Source organism: Typopeltis vanoorti, chromosome 17, assembly GCF_054136105.1.
Source record: "Typopeltis vanoorti isolate ZY-2024b chromosome 17, IOZ_Tvanoo_1.0, whole genome shotgun sequence".
NCBI classification, from domain to species: domain Eukaryota; kingdom Metazoa; phylum Arthropoda; class Arachnida; order Uropygi; family Thelyphonidae; genus Typopeltis; species Typopeltis vanoorti.
This window is the reverse complement of record NC_143565.1, coordinates 95,902,255-95,922,403: the sequence shown is the minus strand read 5'-3', so window position 1 is coordinate 95,922,403 and position 20,149 is coordinate 95,902,255. Positions and strand designations below refer to the sequence as shown.

The 20,149-nt window shown below is 35.0% G+C and overlaps 1 protein-coding gene across 5 annotated transcripts in view; it reads right to left on the bottom strand.

Moving 5' to 3' along the window:
• Ars2 (arsenic resistance protein 2) overlaps positions 1 to 20,149 on the bottom strand; it is a 394,921-nt gene that overhangs the window by 191,929 nt on the left and 182,843 nt on the right. For all 5 annotated transcript variants that reach the window (XM_090407032.1, XM_090407029.1, XM_090407033.1 and 2 more), the window contains one exon: positions 11,103 to 11,186. In XM_090407032.1, coding sequence (XP_090263158.1) covers positions 11,103 to 11,186 — 84 coding nt within the window. The remainder of the gene's footprint in view (positions 1 to 11,102; positions 11,187 to 20,149) is intronic.

The window sequence follows — 20,149 nt, the reverse complement described above, 5'->3', positions numbered from 1 at the left end:
ATAAGGCAGTGACATTAGTGTATTCTGTCAGTTAATTGCATATGTTCTTGTGACTGGCTGCCTGTTTTGCAGGATGAAACACACGGGTTCCTCAGGAGGAAACACCCAGATGCTTCCATATGAAGTTGGTTAACTCACCTTCAACTGAAAAGATTTAAAAAAAGTTCTTCACATCCTAGATGAGATTTGAACCCAGGTCTTTCCAACGAAAGGCATTGTAAATATTGAATGATATACAGAGGCTCCACAGCCAGCAGACTGCCCGAAATTTGGGAAGTACATATTCTAAGATCGTCAGTCCAATGGCCAAGAAACCCAATTTAGCACACTGGGGGGCACCTTTTAGGACTCTAAGACCAACTTCAGTTGCCTTTCTTCAGGCCTCATTTGCTTGGTTGAGTGCCTGCGTGCACATATCATTGTTTTGTGATTCCTGAAGATGGCAATGTAACACTGCCGAAATATAGATGGCTATTAAAGTTTTTATAATTAATAATTTAGTTTACGTTGTCATTTCCTAAAAAATTAGAAGTATTATTGAAGAAAGAATGAAACAGTTTGAAAACAAGAACCAAACCTTTGAGTCTGAACAGTAAACTCTAAAGAAAATATTCAATGATTCAGCTAAGGAGGCATGTAGTAAAGTTGTCTACTAGAATAGAAAAATTAGAACACCATGGCAGATAAAGAAGTGGTCCTGAAAAGAAGAAAGTATTTCAAAAGTTCCTAGCAAATAAAGAATAAAAGAATACAGAGAAAAATGTAAGAGAGTTGAGATGCATGAAAGTAGCTAAACAAAAGTCATGAGAAAAGTGCAGTAAGCATAAAGAAGTAAATATCAGGAAGATGGCAAAATGTTTTGGAGGCTATTGAAAAAGCAAGGAGGAAAACTTTCAAGAGGAATGCAAAGAGAAGTACACATCATTACTTCAGGTTTACTGTTAAAAACCCTGAAATCTGGAAAGGCAACTGGAGTAGATCATATTTGAATTCTCAGATTCTCAGAAATTCTCAAATATAGAGATATAAAAGATTTGCAGTTGTTACACTGCTTAATTCAAAGAGCCTGGTCAGAAGGTCAAATTCCAGATGATTGAAGTATAGCTCTCTCATAGTTCCCATCTATAAAAAAAGGGAGTAAAAAGCTGAATGTGAGAATTAAAGAGGAATTTTTCTACTAAATGTTCCAAGTAAGATTTATACAAGTATACTTAAAAAGAGGATGAGGAAAAACTGTGAAAGAGAAATGTTCAAAACAAGCTGGGTTCAGGCCAAATAGATGTTGTCAGGATCAGATTTTCATTTTATGATAAATAGTCGAGAAATCATGGGAATATGACAAGGATCTGTACTTAAGTTTTTTTAGATCAGGAGAAGGCATACAAAGGCATACATATATGCCTTCTCCTGATCCTTTATCCAAGTGTAGGCAAACAAAAAAACTTTGTCTACACTTGGATAAAGGATTAAACTAAATATATTATAGTCTAACCAAGTGCAAAATAAACTTCCAACATCTTTCTCCAAATCCAGAGTAATTTAATAATAAGGTGGTACACCCTTTGGCAACTCGTATAGGTATATATAACCTCTCCATTGCTTCTGCTTTGGTATCATCACTTCAGGGTCTGCCTCCTACTGTCGAGACCGGTCTGGGTAGTGGCCCTTCGCTTAATGCATAGCATTATACATGTCTGCAAGGAGATGTGCTTTGCATTATGGGAGATACTAAGACAAGGAGAGATGAAAGCTTAGTCCACCTTTGCTATGAGGTGCCAACAGATGTACCACCTTGCCTCAGTCCTGATGATATTTTCAGGAGCAAACTTTGTTTGCCTACACTTGGATAAAGGATTAAACTAAATATATTATAGTCTAACCAAGTGCAAAATAAACTTCCTACAAGTAGATTAGGGAATTGATTCCAGCCAGAAGCTTTTCCTGTGTCTACACTTTGAGCATGTGAAATAGCTTTCTTATAGCCTCGAGAGAAAGAGGGGAGTAAAACTATAGACTAAAAGGATTAAGAATAATCAGAAGTTTTGTGCATGAAGAACTAGCTCAAGCAATGACGATAAACTCGGTATTACGACTGATAAGAAAAAGACATTACAAAGGTGCAGTCCGACGTTAAATAATAATAAATAACAAAATAATATCAATAGTAATAAAATTAAAAGATAAGAATAAATTATTACAAACCCTTTTAAGATTAATCTTATTATCTAAATATACTAAATCACAAGGACTAAGATTCTTATATATTCTAAATCTATTTATGAATGCTTTTGTTTTCTGGGAAGGAACTAAGTTTGCTAGTTTCTGCTACAAGCTCATGAACAAATGAGTTTCTTTTTACTACATACTCGAGATATTCATAAATATCTGAAAAACCCGAGTTAATATTTATAGATCTTAACTCATTTGGAAAGTTAGGATCAAAACCATATAGTACAAAAGCAGGTTTTTCTTTAATAGCAGAATGAACTGCTGTCCTACAAGCAAATAAAGCTTGTGGCAGACAATTGTCCCAGTTAGGCATCTTAGCATTAGCTAGCTTAAAAAGTGTCTTTTAAGGTCTTATTTATCAGCTTAAAAAACTTATCAGCTACAGTTTTAGCAGTTTGATCCTTCATAGGTACTGCTTCTGGAAAGCGTGATAACATACAAATGGCTACAAGGGTGTATTTATTTCCTTACTTTGTTGTGGGTAAGGTTCCAATTATATCAATAGCTACAGCTTAAAATGGTCTAACTGGTATTGGAAAGGGTTGTGGAGCCCTTGTCTGTAAAAGTAGACCTAGTTTGGCATAGATGACAGGATTTTGCATATGACTTAATATGATTTCTCACACTTTCCCAAAAATACCTATTCTTGATTCTGTGCCAGGTACTCTCAAATCATTGATGACCAACTAGATCAGAATCATGAAAGTATAGAGAATCCCAGATTTCAATATAACAAGCTAAAATTCTCACTTTTATTTACCCTCATCCATTTGCCTTGATAGAAGCAAACCACCCTCATCTAAACAGAGCATTTCAAAGAAAGAAAATTTTTCAAGACAGATTCATTCCTTTGACCTTTTCATATACATTTTTTATATTTTTATTATTCCTGCCATTCTGACTGACCTAAATATTCAAGCCCTTTTAAAAAGAACTGACATTTTAAATACTTCAGTAATAAATTAGATTCATCTAATCTAATCTAGAAAGATCTTTCAATAAGATATTTCTACGAGATGTCAGGTCCTTCGAGTATATAAGCAAATCATCTTGGAAACAAATAACTCCTTTACCTAACATGTCTAATAGAAGAATTCATTAATGAATGAAAAGATGTGGCAGAATTTCTAGCTCCTCGAGGAAGATGATGCAATTGATACTTTTGTCGTCTTGTTGTGAAGGCAAATTATTTTCTGTCATCATCTTTTAAAGGAATCTGGAAAAAGCCAGAGTTCAGATCTAGCTTAGTGAAGTAGTCTGATCCTACTAATCCAACCAATAACTGTTCAATTTTACATAAAAGAAAATCAATGGATTTCGTGACTTATTAATTTCTCTCACATCTAAAACAAATCTTAAACTTCCATTAGGTTTTCTATGAGAATAAAAGGGCTATTCCATTATAAGTTAGACTTTTCTATAATTCCTGCCTTTTTATACACTGCAACTACAGTTGAAAATGCTCCATGCATTTCAATGAAGTTTGATACTATTTTACATAGGTTTCTGAGTAATAAGTTGTACACAATGCTCAACTGCATTAGTACAAGACAGAGACAATATCTTCAGTGAAAACATTAGGGAATAATACGAAAGCAGACCAAAGAATATATTAATCAGTTTCTTTTCATTGGCTGTAGTTGACAATTTCATTGCATTTTCTATTGGGCTTTCTTTTATTCTCTCTAAATTTTCTTTCTCATTCATGTTTATTGCTTCAATTTCAAGCATTTGGTTTTGTCTGCCTCAGAAACATTAGGGTATACTGTACATTTAAATCTTGCATCTTATGAAGAGATTGCATATTAAGTCCACAAAGAGAAATATTATCATGCAAAAAATTACAGGCAAAGTCATATCTCTTCAGGAAATCAACACCAAGCATAATCTGTATGTTTGGATTAGAAGTCTCTGGAAGAACAATCAATTTATGAGAAACTTTCAGAGGAAAACATGGAATGAAAAGAAACACATCAATCTTTTAAAAGTAGAAATTTCAGTTTCAAAGATACCTGTTAACTTAATTGGATATCTCAATCTTATAATATCAGGAATAAAATCTTTAATTTTAATAAAGAGTGACCAAGAAATAAGAGAGGTATCTGCTCCTATATCCAATAAAATCTCACAAGGTATATTTTCAATAAAACACTGTACTACTGTTAGAGGTTTATCATTGCTGATATATGACATTGCAGCAATATCAGTTTGATGATTTGAAATGCAAACTAACTTATCTTTACTTTGAGTTGAAATATCTGTAGGTAAATTTATTTTCACTAACACTATATCTGAATTATATTTCACTCCAACATTTGAATTTATTTTACCCTAATATCCATTTTCTCTAAGATTAAACTTAGTTCTACTAGAACAGTTTTTAGATAAGTGACCTAACTTGTTACAGTTATAGCATCTGGGAATAAAACATTCCTGTACTACATTTAGCTTAGAATCAGATTCAGTATAATTAGACAACTTATTAGAATCCGATTTACTAGGAGAGTTACTACTTATCGTAAGATCACCCAACATTTTAAATAACTTTTTTTGGCTTTCAAATATCATTTTTTTTGCTGCCTTTCTATTACATCTTTAATAAAAGTTTTAAGGATTTTGCTTTAGAATTAATTTCTAAATTTTCACCAATAGTTTAATTTGTATCTTTAAAATTTTTCTCCTTTTTAATTAATTTCAGGATTCTGACCTTCATTTTGACTATTGGGACGTCGCCCCGTTAAACAAGACCCCCATTGTTTTCGCCAGGGAACCAGGGCGAACAGCAAAAAGTCAGCTACTGGAACAAACTCTAAAACACACCCCAACTCAACATCACCAGAGTTGAAAATCGGTACTATTGACATAAGAAGCCTGAATGGCAAAGAAATGGAGCTAGCCGAGGAATTACATAAGTACCGATCGACATAATAGGGGTGACTGAAACAAAAAAGACAAAAACTGGTGAGATCTTTCTCAGCAATAAATACAAAATGTTATATTCAGGAAATGACAATCAAGGAAAAGAAGGAGTAGCCATAGTATTCAACACTAAACACAAGGCTAATCTTCTTGAATGGCAGGCAGTCTCAAGTAGAGTGATATGGGCAAATATCAGAATGGAAAACTGGACAATGAGACCTATTTGTGTCTATGGTCCCACAGAAGGCTCTACTAAGATAGAAATGGAAGAATTTTTTGAGGCTCTAGAGAAAGCTATTGACACAATGAAAAAGGAAAAGTTGGTCCTTGTTGGGGATCTAAATAGCAGAGTAGGAAGTGATTCTCAGACATACAAAAATATTTTGGGAAAATTTGAAGAAAAGAGCAACGCTACTAATAATGGCAAATACCTGTTGGATTTCTGCTCAGGACACGGACTGGTTATTATTAACACCATGTTCCAACATAAAAACATGCAGAAATTCACATGGAGAGAAGAGGCAAGGAATAAGAAAAGTCTTTTTGATTATGTTATTGTTGATAGTGATGTTTTCTCCCTGGTGCAGGACACCAGAGTGTACAGAGGATTTGAAATTGGAAGTGATCACTATTTAGTCTTGAGCAGGATAAAATTGAATTTCATATTGAAAAGAATAACATGTAAGAAAGTTTTAAAGCAAATAAAAGTTGAGCAGCTCTCACTGCCTCATTTACTTCCTATATCCATGGTGGACACAGGAAGTAAAAGAGGCAGTGAAGGAAAAGAAGAAATCAAAATATCAAAAATTCCTGGCAAATAAGTCAGCTTGTGCTCTCAGAGAATACAGAGACAAATGTAAGAAAGCTAAACACTGTGTAAAACTAGCTAAACAAAAGTCATGGGAGGGCTTTGGCAAGAACATAGAAAATAAATATCATGAAGGTGGCAAAATATTCTGGAGGTTGTTGAAGAAGCTCAGAAATGGAGGAAAGAGTGCTGTAAAAGGAATTAGAGATGATAAAGGTGACATGAAAACAGGAGAAAAGGATATCCTTGAAGTATGGAGTAATTACCGTATTTGCCAGCGTATAAGATGCACTTTTTTTCTTTGAAAATAGGTCTGAAAAACAGGGTGAGTCTTATACGCCGATATTCAGTTTGTTATTATTTTCATTTCTGAAAATTTTCTCTGTTCCGAGTTAAGTGATTTCTTTATTGCTTCCTTGCAGTGTGTATGAGAGCATTCCAGTTACATAGAGCAGTGTTTCTCAAACATCAGACATACGCGTTCATATGATTGGTGCGGTATTAACAAAAGATCGTGCTACTAAATGACAAAGACAAGTCGACAGTTGAGTTGAAATGCTAATTCTCTTCAACTGAATTCTTTATATAATATCTGAAACACATTCACTATATATTTCTTCATTTTAACACGTTCACTCAAACAAAACTATATGTTGCACCGGCAACATATGGTTTTGCTTCAGTCATACAGCATTTTCTGTGGGAGGGGGGACATGCGATTCATTAGTTAGTGCCGTTTTTTATCCCAGTTGTCTCTAATTGCACTATTTGTTGACAAACATATTGCACAGCCTGCAGATGTCTCTGTACCTTATTCAGTGATACAACAGGAACGTTTTACGATCTCGAACCTCACGGATACATTGAATTTTATTCTATGATTAATGATGCATAGCCGAAAATTGACACGGACCCCCTGAAGACTTTCACGTACCCCCGGGGGTAAGCATACCACACTTTGAGAAACACTGACGTAGAGTTCAGTGGATGAGCATGCGCTGTCGTCGACGATCACAGCTGTGTCCTGTTCGTTTAAACTTTCCAATTGTTGTCGCAGTTGTGAACGGTGATAAATTACTGCCGTTAAATTTTCTCTAAATTTCTTGGCAAATTATGGATGAAAAATGTCAGCATTGTTACAATATTGCATACAAGCTACGTGTGATTGCGTATGCTAAAGAACATGGAAACAGGGCTGCAGAGAGGTATTTCGGACCACCCCCCAACTGAGAAAATGATAGGAACTTGGCAGAATCAGGAATAGAATTTAAAAAAAAGCAACTCACAGTAAACATAACCTATGAAGTGGAAATGAAAAATTGTCAGAACTTGAGGTAGAACTGAATACTTGGATTTTAGACCACAGAAAAACGGGACTTTCAGTGTCTACAAAAATGGTTATTCATCAAGCGAAAGCGATAGCCACTAACAGAGGGATCGCCAACTTTACTGGATCAACATCATGGTGTTCAAGATTCATGAAGAGAAACCAGCTATGTATGCACACTAAAACAAAAATATCACAAAAGATGCCAGCTGAATATGAAGAAAAAATTATTGAATTTCATCGATTCGTCATTAACGCAAGGAAACGAGAAAATTTTGAACTTGTGCAAATAGGAAACATGGACGAGCTTCCACTGACTTTTGATGTGCCCTCAAACAAAATTGTAGATTCCAAGGGCACTAAAAGTGTTACTATTAAAACTTCGCGGCATGAAAAAACTCACTACATGGTTGCAAAGATAATAAGCCGAAAGGCTATTTTACCGGCGAATTTGTTAATTAAGAGGGAGATGTTAAATCCCGTTTTACTTTATAGCCGATAGTTTTTTCGGCATTGAAACTCTACAGATGTCGATGGATTTCGACCCGAGTTTTGTACCCGGTTATAAAATAAAACGGGATTTAACATTTCCCTCTTAATTCACTACATGGTTGTTTTATCCTGCTGTGCTGATGGGACAAAGTTGCCACCACTATTGATTTTTAAAAGGAAGACACTACACAAAGAAAAACTGCTTAAAGGAATGTTTGTACATGTTCACACAAACGGCTGGATGGATTGAGGAGGAATGAAGTTATGGATAGATAAAATTTAGTCTAGGTGCCCTGGTGGACTGTTGAAGAAGCCTGCTATTCTAGTATAGGATCAGATTCGTTCTCATAGAACAGACGATGTTAAAATAAACTCAAGGAATTGAAAACACAGTTAGCTGTAATTCCAGGAGGTCTAACTAGTCAGCTTCAACCTTTAGATGACTGTATTAATAAAAAATTTAAGGGATTTATGAAGGAGAAGTGGAACAGCTGGATGCAATCTTCATATTTTGAGGTTATGCCATCAGGAAGAAAGAAGAGGCCTAGCATTTTACAAGTTTGTGAATGGATCAAAGCTTCATGGAATGCTGTGAAAACTGAAACAGTGGTTAAATCATTTAAGAAGCGTGGAATTAGTAATGCACTGGATGGTACAGAGGACAATTTGTTGTACGAGGACTCAGATTCTGATTTAGAAGAGGTTTCAAGTGTCTCTTCATTTAGCTCTGGAGATGAATTTCTGGGTTTTGACGATTAAAAGGTGGGTACTCTTTCCTAGTTAGATTAGATATTTGTTGAAAGTAGACCCATTTATTACTTTATATTTGAAATACTGTAAATTCATTATAATATTCAGTGATAAAGTTTTTTTCCTGAAAAATGTGTACAAAAAAAGGGGGTGCATCTTATACGCAGGCAAATGCGGTACCTCGAAAAATTGCTAAATTAAACAAGCAGTGATGACAGCACAGTGGTAAAAAACACTCAACAGGCATACAGTCAGGAATACATATCCATACTTGAAGTAGAAAAAGCCATCAAAGGCTTGAAATGTGGAAAGGCAGCAGGAGTAGATGATATTCGACCAGAAATGCTTAAGTATGGTGGCATAAAAAGTCTTACAGTAGCTGCACTGCATAGTTCAGAGGCGTGGATAGAGGGACGAATTCCTGATGATTGGAGTAGAGCTCTCATAGTACCCATATATAAAAAGGGAAATAAAACTGAATGTGAGAATTACAGAGGTATTTCCCTACTAAGTGTTCCTGGCAAGATCTATGCAAGTATACTTGAGAAACGGTTGAGAAGAATTGTGGAAGAAAAGCTTGGTGAACAAGAAGCTGGATTCAGGCCAAATAGAGGCTGTCAGGATCAGATCTTCACTTTACGACAAATAGTCGAGAAAGCATGGGAATATAACAAAGATCTGTATTTAAGTTTTGTCGATTTGGAAAAGGCATATGACAAAGTGCCAACAGAGAAGCTATTCAATACGCTACAATTATATGGTGTCAATGGGGCATTAAATCAAGCAATACTTAGTTTTTATTTGAGTTGTAAGTCAGCAGTTGGAATTGAAGGAAGTACAGGAAGATGGTTTAATGTTAAATCTGGTGTGAGACAAGGATGTACATTATCCCCTCTGTTATTCATTATCTATATGGATCACATTATGAAGGAAAGTGGTATTAAACATGATATCAAAATTGGAGATGTTAATGTCAGCTCTTTGCTTTATGCGGATGATGTTATACTTCTAAATAAATCCGCTATAAGTTTGCAAGATTCTCTGACTAAATTGAATAACTGTTGTAATAGATATGGTATGAAGGTCAGCAATAAAAAGACAAAGACAATGAAAATAGGCAGAATCATTGAAACTGTCAACTGTGTTGTGAATGGAGAACCTGTGGAACAAGTAAAACATTTCAGTTACTTAGTCACGATTTTTACTGAAGATGGTAAATTCAATATAGAAATAGACAACAGAATCAGCAAAGCTGGTATGGTGGGAAGTCAATTGAATAAATTCATATGGAATAAGAGAGAAATTAGTCGGAACACTAAATTAGCTGTATACAAGACAGTGTTCAAACCAGTTTTAACTTATGGATCTGAGAGCTGGGTCAGAAGTAAAACACTTGACCAAAGACTAGAGACCGCAGATATGAGAGTCCTGAGAAAGATTAGAGGCGTGAACAGATGGCATCAATGGCAATATCATATTAAAAACTAGGATATTAGGAAAGAACTTGACATTGTCAGCATCCAGGAATGCGTCAGCAGAGCTAATCTCAGGTGGTATGGTCACTTAAACAGAATGGGTGAAGAAAGATTAGCAAAACAAGTATTCTCTGCCAGGTTGGCAGCAAAACGACCCAGAGGAAGAACCAGATATAGGTGGATTGATACGGTACAAAGTGCCTTAGACGATAGAAATATAAGATCTGATAATGTTGAAGTCTTGACAAGTAACAGACTGATTTGGAGGAAAATTGTAGATAGGAAGTTAGTAATGATGTAATTTTTTTCATGTAGTACTATTATATCCTGTACACCCCTTGAGAGTACATGGCAGGAATTTGATGATGATGATCTACAGGACCACAATTTTCATAAACCTATTTCCTGAGATAAATCAAATATAAAATTATTGTATCTAATCTTAGCTGTTCAAATAAAACTATTTTGGATACTGGATTAGTTTCATCAATTTGTTAGACTTCTGTGCTGCTTCATTTAGTAAAACTATGGTATAAAAAACATATGGAAAATGGTGTGAGAAGAAGAAAGACAAATGTAGAAATGAAAGGCCCACTATATTCCTAACTTCTCTACCTTTCTATCAATGTGCATAGTAACAATTTACATTTATTAAGTATGAAACATAACAATTTCATCATAGGTTTACAGATAAATCAAGTAACAACTGTGCACTCACAAAGTGGCCACAGTTGGTGGAAAAGATACAAGGAGGAAGATAAATTAATAGAGGTTAACAGATGTGGAAGCACTGTAATGATTTCTATCAGACAAAAACAGACAAAAGGCTTTTATATTTGATATGCATCAAAATGTTTATGAAATTCGGCTTAAATATTGTAACAAGTAAGTACGATATACAAGAGATATAATATATATAAATTAGATAAATCCTTTAGATGTATTTTATGTTAAGCAACATTACAATTAGTTTTACATCAGGTTCATCATAAAAATCATGGCATTAAAGGAAGTTTAAAAAAAAAAAAAATGTTGGAATTAAACTTAGCCTAATTAAATAATTATGGAAAACCACGAAACTGCATGGTCACCGACATCTCACCTTAACTACTTGGGCCCGTTCAAGGTATTCCTTTGCTTTCTGTTGTAATTCTTTCTGTTCAGGTGATATTGGAAGTTGAAGGGGCTGCAAGAGACAATTCTAATAAATAATGCAGACACATAATTTAACAAATCAACTGAAATGTTTAATTGTATAAAACACTTTTGTATGAAAACATTTAATGTGAAATCCACAGAAATTGTCCACAATCTGATCCATTTTAATACTAACCCCAGCTATAACCTATCTGACTGTCATTATTCAGTTATCCAGCTTTGGCATTCATAAAATCATACCCGCATGAATGTGCTCAACAATACTTTGGCATCCAGAATGCCTTCAAATGTCAACAATATATTTGCAAGTTAATTTATAGCTGTTGTTTCTCTTGTAATGCATATTGTTGTATTTCTCTTTTCACGTTATACATCCGATGAACTTTTCTAAAAATTCTTCGGAAGAACATTCCTACAGAAGGTTCTTCTAAAGAAGAAATGGAGGAATTTGAGTCATTAGAATAGGCAGATGACATAAAAAAATAAAAAATAAAAATAAAAAAAGATCCTTGTTGGAGACCTGAATAGCATAGTAGGAAATGATGACCACTAAGCATATAGGAACATTTTTAGAAAATTTGGGGAAAAGGGCAAAGCTAATAATAATGGTAAGTATTTATTGGACTTCTGCTCAGCACACAGGCTGTTTATTACTAACACCATGTTTCAAAATAAAGATGTGCACGGATTCACATGGACAGAAGACACAAGAAATAAGAAAGCTGCATTAACTACCTCATTGTTGATAGTGATATCATAGTGTTGGTTCAGGATACAAGACTGCACAGAGGATTTGAAATTTGGAAGTTACCATCACTTAGTATTGAGCAGGATAAAAATGGACATTACACTGAAAAAGAACAATATGTAAAAAAGTTTTAAAAATAATTAAAGTTAAGCAGCTCAACTATGCAAACATTATTGAAGAAAATTTGAGGCAGTTTGAACACAAAAACAGGCCTTGGAGTCTCAGTGGCAAACTCTGAAGAAGACATTGATTCAGCTAAGGAGGTATGTGGTGAAGTTGTCTACAAGGATAGAAAAATAAGAACACTATGGTGGACACAAGAAGTTAAAGAAGCAGTTCTGGAAAAGAAGAAAGCATAACAAAAGTTTCTAGCAAATAAGTCGGCAGATGCCCTAAAAGAATACAGAGAAAATATGTAAACGAACAAGCTAAGTGTAAAAGTAGCTAAACAAAAGTCAAGGAAACACTTTGATAAGAGTATGGAAGATAAATATCAGGAAGGTGTAAAATGTTCTGGAGGCTACTGAAGAAGCTTAGAAATGGTGGAAAGAGCACTGTAAAAATGAATCAAAGATGATAAAGTGACAAGAAAACTGAAGTTAAGGATGTCCTAGATGTCTAGAGAAATTACTTTGAAAGACTGTTAACACGTTCACTGCCACGCTCCTCGGGCATAGTTTGTTAATGCATGCCAAGCACTTTCACTTCTACAAGGTCAGTACGAGTTATCTCATAGCTGGCTTATCAGACAGAATTTTGTTTCATATGCCAACTACAAATAATCTCGTATCATCCCCCACCTATGTCTAACATGTGCTGATGACTGTATAACATGAGTTCAGAGTCAGTGATGTTCAGCATTCAGTGCAGTAAGGTTTATCGCATCTAGTCTTACAATTATTTAAAATTATCTAAGTAGAAACCGTCAATTACGCCATGGCCAGTAAAAGAAAGCTTACTGGTGAAGAATTAGAAGCTTACGCTAATATGAGCGATGATGAATGGAATGAATTATTTGCTTCCGATTCTGAAGATGAAATTTAACTTGTTTTCTGTTACTTGTGCATTATATATATCATATATAAATATATATATATTAAAACTTCAAAAAACTGTTTTATTTGCATTAATAAATACACAGTTTATGCAACAATACCTCATATAATATACTATACTTTTGCTGAAATTATTTTCCTTCTACCAAGTCCCCAGACATGGTCTCCGCTTTATTCACAAGCCAAGGGTCCAAATTAATGTGCTTATACAAGGGGCTAACTCGTGCTTGGCATAGGAGGTTGGTAATTCGTAGTTGGCTTGTGAGGCTCATATACCAACTACGAGTATACTCATAGGTGGCAGCGAACATGTTAAATGAACCAAACAGTGACAGAAACATACTAGAAAATTTTCAAGAGGAATGCAAAGAACTTGAGGTAGAAAAAACCATCAGAAACTAGAAATGTCGAAGGGCAGCTGAATTAGATGATATTAAACCAGAAATGCTCAAATATGGAGGTATAAAAGTTTTATAGTGGCTACACTGCATAATTCAGAGAGCCTGGACAGAAGGTTGAATTTCCAATGATTGGAGTTGGATTGTAGAGCTCTCACAGTACATTTTTTTTTAAAAAAAGGGAATAAAACTGAATATGAGAATTACAGAGGAATTTCTCTACTAAGTTCCAGGTAAGTGTTCTAGATAAGATTTATGCAAGCATATTGAAAAGAGGTTGAGAAAGATTGTGGAGAAGAAACTTGGAGAGGTTTCTCTTCCACATGCTATGTTTAGGCCAAATATAGATTGTGAAGATCAGATTTTCACTTTAAGACAAATAGTTGAGAAATCGTGGGCATATGAGGTAGTGTCAAAAATTTTGAGACTAGCTCTGTTTACGAGAAATTACTTTATCTATGTTTACACACTATCACCTTCAAAATAGTCCCCTTGCATATCAATACAGAGCTCCCAGCATTCTTGCGACTTCTAGAATGTGTCCTGGAAGTCTTCTTTTTGAAGCATATCAAGCACCTTCTGCGATTCACGTTGGATCTCCGCAATGGTGTCAAAATGGTGACCTTTGAGCTGGATCTTCATCTTTGGGAAGAGGGTGAAGTCTGCAGGAGCCAAATCTGGCAAGTAGGATGGGTGAGGAAGTGCGACCATGTTGTTTCTGGTGAGAAACTCACATGTTAGGAGAGCTCGGCGACAGGGTGCACTCATCATAGAGCATCCAGTTTTTTGCACGCCATAGATCTGGTCGCTTTCGCCAAATGTCCTCCCTCAGACACCTTAAAACCTGGAAGTAGAACTCGCTATTGACAGTCTGGCCCCTGAGGATGAATTCTTGATGCACAATGCCGCGAATGTCGAAAAAGACGATGAGCATGCACTTGGTCGAGCTGCAGACCTGCCTCGCCTTTTTCGGTCATGGAGATGATGGGCTCTTCAACTGTGAAGACTGTTGCTTCGTCTCAGGGTTGTAACAGTACACCCAAGTTTCATCACCAGTAATGATCCTCAACATGGATTCACAAACCAGTTTCATGCAGAATTTCACGTTCGCTCTTTGTTCTAACTTGCTGTCCATGATGAAATCGCAGATGTGGTAACGCAGGTGGTCAGAATATCATCAGTTGCACAGTTCCCAATGTACACAGGACGATGTCTTTTGGCACACTGGCTTATGAAGGTAGGTGCTCCCTGTGACTGTGCGTGCAGCCATGTGCTGCCATCTATTGGCATGTTACAAACCTAGTCTCGAAACTTTTTGATACCACCTCATATAACAAGGATCTGTACTTAACTTTTGTAGATCTGGAAAAGGCATATGACAAGGTTCCCAGAGATAAGCGTTTCAAAACACTACAGTTATATGGGGTGAAAATGGAACATCATACAGAGCAATACATAGTCTATATTTAAGTTGTCAGTCAGCAGTTAGAATTGAAGGAAATACAGAAAGATGGTTCGATGTAAAATCAGGGGTAAGACAAGGATGCACATTATCTTCACTCTTATTTATTATCTATAGGATCACATTATGAAAGAAAGTGGCAGCGTGAAACCTGATATTAGAATTGGAGATGTTAAACTAAGTTTTTTGCTTTATGCAAATGATGTTGCACTCTTAAACATATCTAGTGCAAGTCTCCAGGATTCACAAACTAAACTGAATAACAGCTGTAATAAATTTGGCAAGAAAATCAACAATAAAAAGATGAAACTATGAAAATAGTCAGGAACATAGAAAACTTCAGCTGCATACTGAATGGAGATCCTATAGAATAAGTAAAATATTTCAGCTATATACACAATTTTTAGTGAAGATAGCAAATTAAATCTCAAAACAGACAACAGAAGAAACAAAGCTGTTATGATGGTAGCCAACTGAATAAATTTGTATGAAATAAGAGAGAAATTAGCTAGAACACCAAACTAATAATATTCAAGTCAGTGTTCAAACCAGTTTTAAGTTATGGATCTGAGAGTTGGGTTAAAAATAAAGTACTTGATCAAAGATTTGAGACCACAGATATAAAAGTTCTTAGAAAAATTACAGGCTTGAACAGATGGCATCAATGGCAGAATCATATTAAAAATGAATATATTAAAAAGGCTCTTGACCCTATTAGCATTCAATAATGTGTAATCACAGATAATCTGTGATTGAATGGGTGAGGAAAGGTTAGCAAAAGAGGTGTTTGATGCCAATATGGCAAGAAAGAGATCCAAAGGAAGATCAATGTCTACGTGGATTGATTTAGTCAGAAATACCTTAGAAGAATGAAATGGTAGATATGACAATATTGGAGTGCTCACAAGTAATAGATTGATTGGAGGATAATTGTGGATAGGAGATCACTAATAATGTAAACTTAATCACGTAGTGCTGTCATAATCTGAACATCCCTTGGAGGGAATCAGAGGATATCTGCCTGGTCTATGAGAAGAACCCACCAGTTTGAAACAGCTGTCAGGCCAGTGAAACCTTAAAAAAATGGACTAAATTAGAAAGCGAATACATGGACGCATGGGCAGTGTGTGTGTTTTCTAAAGTGGTCCACACTAGTGTATTCCCATAAGCTCTCTAGTCAACTTATTTGCACAAAACTTTCTAGTTTCTACATTTGGCTTTGAAATAATGCTGGATCTAATATTCACTTGATTTTTATAAATTTTGCATCACCGAACTGAAACCTTTGGGCTCTTTATTTTAGTAAAAAGATGATGAGGAAGTTTTCTAAGATGAAACTAGTTTTTTTTTTCCTATTTTGATATATCTCGGCTTCTAGTCATTAAATTTATTCAATTATTTATATATATTATCAATACCAAAAAACAAAAAAATACCAAAGAACCGAAAAACGATTTTATATTGTACGCTGCTCTTTTTAAGAATGAAAACTTTTTTCTATCCACTAGATTCCAGAAGTTTTCATCTGTTATATGGGATTTTAGCGTAATGTCATATCTGAAGATCCAAAATTTCTAGCTCCAGTTCTTCTGCATTTACTTGAACAAGCTTTGCAATGCATGCAGCTATTTCCATTATATTTACTTGGCAAGTAAAAGGATTGATAAAAAAGGAGATCATTGGCTCGATGATAGTAAATTCCTGAAATCTCTTTTCAAACTGTTCTTTAAGCACTTGAAGATGTTTAACAAATGGTGACAAGTTAAATTCACTATCGCCTACCATTTTTTTCATATTTGGGAAATGAACAGGAGTTCCCATCTGCAGATGCGATATTCACAAATCCAGTTTTGCTTTAAAATGAGGTTACAGAGCCTATCATTTTAGCGACATGTCTATCTTTTCCTTGCAACTCCAAATTTAAAGAATTCAATTTTTCCATGATGTCTGTGAGAAAAATAAATCCAACAGCCAGCAAAAGTCATTTAGTTCATCAAAATTTTCATTTTTGACATGAAGATATTTTTTTATTTCTTCAATTAAGCTTAAAAATCTTGTAAGGACTTTACTTTTACTGAGCCAACGTACTTCAGTATGCAGGATGAGATCAGGTTCTTTATCTTCAATGTCTTGCAAACCTTGAAAAGTCGGTGCTGCAAAGGGGCTGCTCGAATGGAGTTGATTATTTTTGTAACAACTTTCATAACATGTCCAAAGGGCAGTATTTTACTGCACAAAGCTTCCTGGTGGATAATACAGTGGTAGGACATAAAGTTTGGAAATGAATGATCTTTCTTGAAGAGTGCAATAAATCCACCGATACTGCCAACCATTGTTGGTGCCCCATCAGTAGTTATTGCAGACAGCTTGTGCAAAGGCATATCTATCGACTTGGCGTATATTCTGAATGTATTATAAATATATTCACCATTTGTTCGTCCTTTCATGGGTAATATTTTCAGTAGATCTTCTTTTACAGTGAAGTTACTAAATACCATTCTCACCATAACTGCTAACTGTGCTGTGTCTGATACATCTGTTGACTCGTCAAATTGTAAAGAGAACCATTTACATATTTCCAAGTCACTTTTTAACTGAGTTTGTATGTCCATTGAAATTACATATGTTCTTCTTGTGACGGTGTTATTTGACAATTGTAAATCTTGTATTGCTGACATAATCTCACGTTTGTTAGAAAATCCCTCAAATAAACAATCGGCAGCAGTCAAAAATGCTTCTTTTAACAACTCCTTTGCGAGCATGTGAGAAATTTTTAAAGAAGCAACGGTGGCATTTTTAGATGTTACTACATGTCTAGTGAAAATCGACTGTTGAGCAGACAGGTTCGATTTTAGTTGATTTATTTTTTTTTCGTTCTTATTTCGTATTTAAGTGGATAATTCGTATTAAAAGTGGCATGCATTGTCTGGAAGTAACATTCAACATTATGTTTTTTCAGAATTGCAATGCTACTGTTGCACAACAAACAAACACAATTATCTTTAAAATTAATGAAACAATATGTTTCCTCCTAGTCAGTGTTAAAATTATAGGTTCGTTGTCTTTTACTTGATTCTCATTTTAGGATTAAATCAAAATATTTCAAAAATTTAAGTACAAGACACCGTTAAAATTATGTGCATATAACTAGCAAGATAATGAACAACTTTGAATGCGCGTCTACTTTACATTGTATGCGTTTAATACTTGTCATGTGTCATTAATGCATGCATCATATAGCATGCCATGAATTGCTGTGTGTGATGTGCACGTGATTATTTCAAACTATACGGCACACGGTTGAACAGTGGTGGGCACACACAAATTGGTCGACGGGCGCCATGTTGCCCGCGGGCATAGGATTGGGAATGCCTAGTCTAGGAAGTAAGTTTTACTAGTAAGGTTTAACATTATTCATTTATTTATTCATATATTCATTGATTCATATGCTTCAAACTCATCTGAAAGGTATAAAGATATCAGAAAAGTAATCCAATTCGTTGTTTAGTATTACTCTTACAACTCCTGGCATTTAACAAGTTACTTCCTTGTTTTTCATATATTTACATCTCCAGTCTGCTTGGCCCAGATGGGAAACTATCTCTTCTCCATTTCCAGACATCCTGAAATTGCCTGAGTCCAAAGCGTAGTCCATGTTCAATGATATTAATATCACTATTATGTCTGCACACTGTAGATGAACTTACACACACATATCCTCAACATTCCTCCCAAGATGATCTAATTTCCATGACTTGCATTAGTCTGACCCTAATAAATAATTCCTCTAGGTGCCTGATACCAAATTCATTCCAGTGCAGTCTTTCCTTCTTACGTAAGTCAGACTTCCAAAAACTCACAGACCCATTTCTTCTATATACCTGCACATCAAATCATTTGCTATCATAGCCCTCATTACTAAATCTTGGTAATAAACTAACAATTTTCACTTTTTTACTTTTCTTTCTCAATTCTTCCATCAAGACCCTCCCTCATACAATATTTATAATTATATAAATCAATAGTTTTGACAAGCTCTACCTTCTCTTTTACTTTTTTTCGAGGCTTTTTTCGCATTAGTCAAAACGAAGTTTTGACTAATGCGAAACATACTGTAAATGACTAATAGTCATTTACAGTATGTAATACATCATCATTATATACACATATGTGTGTGTGTAGAATTTTGTTGATATTTTTTCTGTAGTCATTTTTTAGGAAGGTATTGCTGATAACTTTTAATTCATGCTTCAGTGCTTGCTCATTGAAGCAAATCTTTAAAGCCCTGTTTTTAGGATGCTAATGACATCTAGTTTTTGTGTTGGGTGGTGATAAAAGTGTGTGTGTGGGGGGGGGGGGGGGCTTACAGTAAACAGTCAAAGAAAGACCACCAGAAGGAAGGCATGTAACAAAAGTATCAAGAAATGGAAGTGCCTTCTGACAATTTCAAATGTGAATTGCATGCATTTGTGTTGTTGGCTGAGGAAAATGTCTAAAGTCAGTTGCAAGCAAGTTGCTTAAAAGTTTCCATATAAAAAGTTATCAACTGGGGAATGGGGGGAGCCCATTCCTCAGTTGATAACATGGCTTTGCCTTCTTTTTGTAGGTATAAAGTATTTTGCCACACAAAATAACCAAACATAGTACATGTGCAAAGAGTGGCATAGTATAGGATGGGAATTTGTTCTGTAAAAGAAGAATTGTGTCCTTGATTTGGGACATTTGTGAAAAGGGCAAAGATGTAAAAACTGATTAATAAATCACTTTTATCAAGTGTGAAATGTCCTTAATTTTGCTTACAGTGTTGTGTGCTTTTATATAGAGTAGGAATGACCTACCAACTCCTTGAGTGTTAAAGCTAAATTCTTGGCTAGATGATAATTGGGGCTGTTGATAACTTCAGCTATTGTCCAAAGAGGTACATTCTGCTTATGAATCTCAGGCAAATTGTAAATTCTCAGGGAACGAGTGTAGTGTAGAAGTAGTTTTTTAACTGTATCTGTGGACCAGGAAGTGACTGATTTAAATAATTCTTCTGTTTTCTTTTTAATCCGATTAATTGGGTTATATTTCACAAATTCATAGGGCGCATTGTCTGAGACTAATTGGTTCATTTCTTCTAGGTAAGGTGTCCACTTTAAAATAACTATGGCCCTTCCTTTATCGGCTCTAGTAATTATGATGCCCCAACTTCCTTTCAAAGATTTCACAGCTGCCAATTCAGTTTTCGTCAGGTTGCTAGTTATTGTATTAGTATTGTTTAAAATTTTAGAGGTATTTTATCATCTTATAATCATATCTTATTATCTAATCATATTTTATCAGCTA